Source organism: Poeciliopsis prolifica, unplaced genomic scaffold, assembly GCF_027474105.1.
Source record: "Poeciliopsis prolifica strain line A6 unplaced genomic scaffold, Auburn_PproV2 SCAFFOLD126, whole genome shotgun sequence".
Lineage (NCBI taxonomy): Eukaryota > Metazoa > Chordata > Actinopteri > Cyprinodontiformes > Poeciliidae > Poeciliopsis > Poeciliopsis prolifica.
Genome location: NW_026562501.1, coordinates 167501 through 173763, shown reverse-complemented (window position 1 = coordinate 173763; position 6263 = coordinate 167501). Strand labels below are relative to the sequence as shown.

Below are 6263 nucleotides of genomic sequence, written 5' to 3'. Positions count from 1 at the left end.
CCGGCTTGAGTTCCTGCCATTCAGGAAGCTCCTCTGCAGGTGTAACCCCTCTGACCTTTTCACCTCCGTCTGCAACCCAAATGGGTTTCTGTGAGAAGCCTTGAGAGAAATCACCTCCAGAGACCAAATTGAAATTAAAACCACATCCAAGCCCAGTCCAAAGGCAGAAGTTTGTATTATTATGACAAATTTAATCATATAGAAAATTTGATCTTGTTTAAATGACTCATCAGTGACTGGATCTTACAATGTTTTGGTTTCTGAGAGACGTTGGTAGTTTTTGTCGCCTTGCAGAGGATTTATGGGATGTTCCAGAGATCCTGTGAGGTTTGGGTTTTACCAGAACAAACTCATTATCCACTCTAACATTTAATCACTAATCATAAAGAATACTTCCTCCAAATCTAAAGTGCAACATAATATTTAGTGAGCGCTAAAGCAGCAGCGTGGGATTAAATCTAGGAGTCAGTGGAAGATGAACGAATCCGTCACTTTGACGACGGAAGAGACAAAAACTAGGAGGTTTCACAAAGTTTTGACTCAGGAGGCTGAATTTAGAAACCCAGAGATCATCTTCATCACCTCATCTTCATCACCTCACCTTCACACCTCATCTTCATCACTCCATCACCTCATCTTCATCACCTCATCTTCATCACCTCACCTTCATCACTCCATCACCTCATCTTCATCACCTCATCTTCATCACCTCACCTTCATCACCTCATCTTCATCCTCTCCATCACCTCATCTTCATCACCTCATCTTCATCCTCTCCATCACCTCATCTTCATCCTCTCCATCACCTCATCTTCATCACCTCATCTTCATCACTCCATCACCTCATCTTCATCACCTCATCTTCATCCTCTCCATCACCTCATCTTCATCACCTCACCTTCATCCTCTCCATCACCTCATCTTCATCCTCTCCATCACCTCATCTTCATCACCTCATCTTCATCACCTCACCTTCATCCTCTCCATCACCTCATCTTCATCACCTCATCTTCATCCTCTCCATCACCTCATCTTCATCACCTCATCTTCATCCTCTCCATCACCTCATCTTCATCACCTCATCTTCATCACCTCATCTTCATCACCTCACCTTCATCCTCTCCATCACCTCATCTTCATCACCTCATCTTCATCACCTCATCTTCATCCTCTCCATCACCTCATCTTCATCACCTCATCTTCATCACCTCATCTTCATCACCTCACCTTCATCCTCTCCATCACCTCATCTTCATCCTCTCCATCACCTCATCTTCATCCTCTCCATCACCTCATCTTCCTCATGTCAGAAATTATTATTAAACAAGTTGCCGTCTAAGAATGGATGGAAGCAGATCTGAGAAAACGGTTCAGACCTCAAATGAAATGATTTCAGATGGATGAAAATGCAATAATTGCTGCTTTTTAATTTCCACCTGAATTTAGATTTGAACTCTCAGTGGACGCTTTAAACCTGCAGAGGTTGAAGATGGACGAACTGAAAGAAAACAGGATGGAGTGATGAGTGGAAGAGGAGGAGAGACTGAACTGAGAGAAGAAAGGGTTCAGCAGGAGAGATGAGTGATCAGTCATCAATGAGTGATCCGTCATCAATACAGGACAGGAAAGGACGTGTTGAGCAGCAGGCTCCTCTTCCTCCTCTTCCTCCTCTTCCTCCTGGTTTCGGAGAAACCCTCTCTGACCGTAACGGTCCAGCAGCAGATCAGCTGCTTCTCTCTTCTCTTCCTTACATCAGAACTGAAACCTGATCAGCACCATCAGGTTGGCGGTCGATCAACACTTGGATCCAGTGATAACAGCTGCCAGGTTTAGTTTCTGCACACCTGGAACCAGAACCTGAGGTCATTCTGAAGGTCTTGACCTGGATTTGGGTTAAAACTCCAAGCTTTTACTTTTGACTTTATGTGAATGAAGCTTGAATTAGACGTTTATCAGCAAAGCCCTGACCTGGATCGGTTGTAAGGATTAGAGTCTTGATCTCCCAGTCTTGATGCCTGACTTGTCCCTAAACGGCTTCCAGCCTGACCTGTGGAGAAAAACTCGACCTGTGGAGAAAAACTCGACCTGTGGAGAAAAACTCGACCTGTGGAGAAAAACTCGACCTGTGAACCGATGAGCAGATCCATCACACGTTCATAAAGCGGTGTAAACACATCCGTCAGGTTTCCCCTCCGCTGGGTCTTTTCTGCTTCCTCAGCCTCATCCGCTCCATGCCAGGCAGCTCTCCTTTGCCCTGACCTCCCCGCCTCCTGCTGGGGCATCTCAGAGGCCCTCAGGGGCCCCGCTGGGCTCCTTCTTCCTCTCCGGCCCCGCCTCTTCAGGAAACACCTCAGACTGCCGCCAAATAGCGGCCCGGGCCCCATGTGGGCCCCGCTCCTCGTCCTCTGCAGGCCTCGGAAATGCCTGAGGCCCCCGGGCCGCCGTGGGGCCCGTCACAGCGGGGCCCGTCACACGCGTTTGAATCAGATACAGATCTGCAGCCAGCAGCTCAGCTCTCCAGTGACGAGTTTGATCTCAGATCAGAAGAGCTCAAACCAGACGTGACGATTCTGTAGTTTCTCTGAGGAGAAACTATTTTTCTAGAAAAAACTGAGAACAGAGAGACTTTTGTTCTGAGCTGGAAAACAAAATGAAAGGAAGGAGAGAAAACATCTCCCAGTATCTGCTCATATTTCATTCATAGATCAGCAGCAGAGCCGTGAAGAAGAGGATTGTTAAAGCAGGTCCTCTGGCTCCACCTTGTGGCAGCAGCTGCATCCTGCAAACTGCTGCAAACTTCTCACATTCTCCAAATCAAACTGGAAACAAGAGAATCCAGCAGAGAGCAGAAAACACAGAGCAACTAATGAGGAGCTGGAGTGAAATGATCATGACTGAAGGAAAATTAGATGAAAAATAATGTTAGAACTGAAACCAAGTTCCTGTGGGGGATTCAGAGCTGCTTTTATCCTCTGACAGGTTTCTTCCTGTTGAATGAGTTTTTACTCTCTACTGTCGCCGCATGTATTCTCAGTTTGAGTCACAAGTGCTTGTCAGATGTCGCCCCCTGCTGGTCAGGGAGGAGATAGTGCTGCTTGTGATTGCATTGAAATGACTTGTGTTGTATAAATGAACATAATTCCTGTTGGGCTACATGAACAATCACTGAAGCACAGAGATTTTTATTCATCAAGGTTTAATGAAGGAATGTTGGTGGTCATAATGTTTTGTCTGATAGAGGCCAGTCCAGTCAGATTGCTTAGATATTTATTTACACATCAGACGAGAGGCGCCTTATGAAAAAACCTTTTTACAGTTTATTTACATCAACTGTAAGGCATTATGGGAAAACAGCTCAACAACAATAACATAAAACAGCTGATAAATAATAAACATGTTGATGGAATAAGTTTAGTTTGACTAGGACACAAAGTGGATCCAGTTAGTGGAAACAAGCAGAGACCAGAACCAGAACCGGGACCAGAACCAGAACCGAGACCAGAACCAGAACCGAGACCAGAACCAGAACCGGGACCAAAACAGGACCAGAACCAGGACCAGAACCGAGACCAGAACCAGAACCGGGACCAGAACCGGGACCAGAACCAGGACCGGGACCAGAACCAGAACCGAGACCAGAACCAGAACCGGGACCAAACCAGGACCAGAACCAGGACCAGAACCGAGACCAGAACCAGAACCGGGACCAGAACCGGGACCAGAACCAGGACCGGGACCAGAACCAGAACCGGGACCAAAACCAGGACCAGAACCAGGAACAGAACCAGAACCGAGACCAGAACCAGGACCAAAACCAGGACCGGGACCAGAACCAGAACCGAGACCAGAACCAGGACCGGGACCAGAACCGGGACCAGGACCGAGGGAAACTAATCTGGGTCCGGATCGGTTGTTTTCCCAACTGGAGGAAAATCTTTATGGATTTAATCGTTTCAGTTTGAATTTAATAATAATTTACGGCGTCGAGGATCAGGAAACAGTTTGATACTTTCTGCTGCCGGAACCGAAGGTCCGTCTGGTCGGGTTAGTGCGGATCCAGAACCGACACGAAGCGGTCGATCCGGATTCGGATCGACTCACTCTTTGGTCGAGTTTTATTTTGAAAGAACCACTTCCTGCCTGAAGCTTCTAGTGTTGAACAACCAGGTTCTGGTTCTTTACCTCCAAACAGAACCAGAACCACCGACATGTTCCTGGAAACACGGACTCTTCCTCTGACGCTCACCAGGTGGGAAAAGGTCAAAGGTCAACATGGAACGATGTGGTTTATCTGGTTCAGATGTGAACAGGAACCGGATCAGAACTTCACCTTGGATTTAAATGTTCCTCACAGTTGGGCCCGGTGGTTCTGCTGGTCCAATCGGGTCCACCTTGTCCCAGCAGAACCTCAGGCTGCAGAGTCGGGTCGGACCGCGGAGTCTGAACCCGACTGACGTTTGGGTTCAGAGAGCGAAAAGGAACCATGGAGGAATGGACCGGAGCGGAACCACGATCCCGACCAGAACCGGGACCTGGACCAGAACCAGTACCAGAACCAGAACCAGGACCAGAACCAGGACCAGAACCAGAACCAGGACCAGAACCGGGACCAGAACCAGCAGGAGTGTTTGGACCTCCTCTGCAGCTCGGTGGGAATGTTGGAAACCCAGAATCAACGTTCTGCTGGTGATGCCTTCAATGAACGGGGAAACAATCAGATGTTTCAGCATCTGACCCGCTGATGGGATTAAAACCACCAGAACTTGTGAATCGGATCCGTTTGACTCTCTCGCTCTTCCTCGGTGTTTCTGCTTCTTCATCGTCGCCGAGTCACATGACCTCCGGTGGCTCCGCCCTCCCAGCCCGACGGAGCGGCTGCTGCTGAACTCTGGAGCAGGAGGAGCTCACAGTTTTACTCCTGGAAGGCGACCAGCAGGCGGGTCAAACAGAACCAGAGGGCGGGTCAAACAGAACCAGAGGGCGGGTCAAACAGAACCAGAGGGCGGGTCAAACAGAACCAGAGGGCGGGCCAAACAGAACCAGAGGGCGGGTCAAACAGAACCAGAGGGCCCGTCGGGTTGGTTCCGCTGGGTTCTGCAGGAATAAAGTGCTGAGAGGAAATCAGGATCCAGAGGAAGAAAGCAGCACATACTGATACGTCTGAATCCTTCATCTGGGATAAATACTGCTAGAGCCGATCCAGGAACCCGGAGCAGCAAGGGGAGAGGAACCGGACCGGAGAGGAACCGGACCGGAAAGGAACCGGACCGGAGAGGTTCTGGAGCGGTTCCCCTCCCGGCCAGCGGAGGGAGCAGCAGGTCAGCGTTAGCTCCTGAGAGCCGGGCTGCTGGACTTCTCCGCCTCTCTGACGTTCCCGTCCTTCATCACGGCGGAGAACACCTGCAGACAGGAAGCAGGAAGTCACACAGGAAGTGGCTCCGGCCGGCGTGATTCTGCGGGAGTCGGAGCGGACCTGGGCCCAGCGGCGGTTCCGGCTGACCATGTGCGTGTTGGCCATGGCGGCGAACAGCGTGTGCGGCTGCAGGTCGTCGGGGAGGCGCGTGAGGAACTGGGCGATGTGGATGAAGTCCATCTGCAGCAGGACGTCCTGGAAGAGGCGCAGGATCCCCAGGCCGGTCCGGAACAGGCTCTCCTCGCCGTCCCGGCAGAACACGTCCCAGACCCGGCACGCCACGTCCAGCGGGAGAGACTTACTGTACAGCGTGAAGATCCTGGACGCACAGGCAGGGACGTTCAGAAATAACCGCCTCATTCTGGTATTCTTCTAAATGTTTTATAAAAGTTTATGACGTATTTTAAATGTTTTTGGTTTGGAAAAATAAACTTTTTCTCAAAATAAGTTGTAAAATAATAATGCTTAAAAACTGGATTGAAAAAACTTTAAATATATAAAAAGTTTTAAAAAATGAAACTTTTTTTAAATTTTATTTTTCTATAAATGTATATTGAAGATGAAAACGCTGACCAGTCGATCAGGTAGAGGTCAGGGGTCAGGCTGTTGGTCTGGAAGTGGCTGAAGAGTCGAGGAAGATTCTCCTCAAAGAAAATCTCAAAGGCGGTGAAATACTTCAGCATCTGGAGGAGAGCAGAGAGACGGGTCAGTGGGGTCCTGCCGGGTTCTACCGGGTCCTCCCGGGTCCCCCGGGTTCTGCCGGGTCCTCCCGGGTTCTGCCGGGTTCTGCCGGGTCCTGCCGGGTCCTGCCGGGTTCTGCCGGGTTCTGCCGGGTTCTGCCGGTCTCCAT

General features: G+C 49.7%; 1 protein-coding gene across 1 annotated transcript in view; it reads right to left on the bottom strand.

Moving 5' to 3' along the window:
- Window positions 1-3250: 3250 nt before the first annotated feature.
- LOC129355180 (TBC1 domain family member 12-like) overlaps window positions 3251-6263 on the bottom strand; it is a 12313-nt gene continuing 9300 nt past the window's right edge. Inside the window, 3 exon segments of the mRNA XM_055024720.1 lie at window positions 3251-5400; window positions 5474-5732; window positions 5987-6096. Of these exon segments, the coding sequence (XP_054880695.1) occupies window positions 5326-5400; window positions 5474-5732; window positions 5987-6096 (444 nt within the window). The 3' untranslated portion in view covers window positions 3251-5325.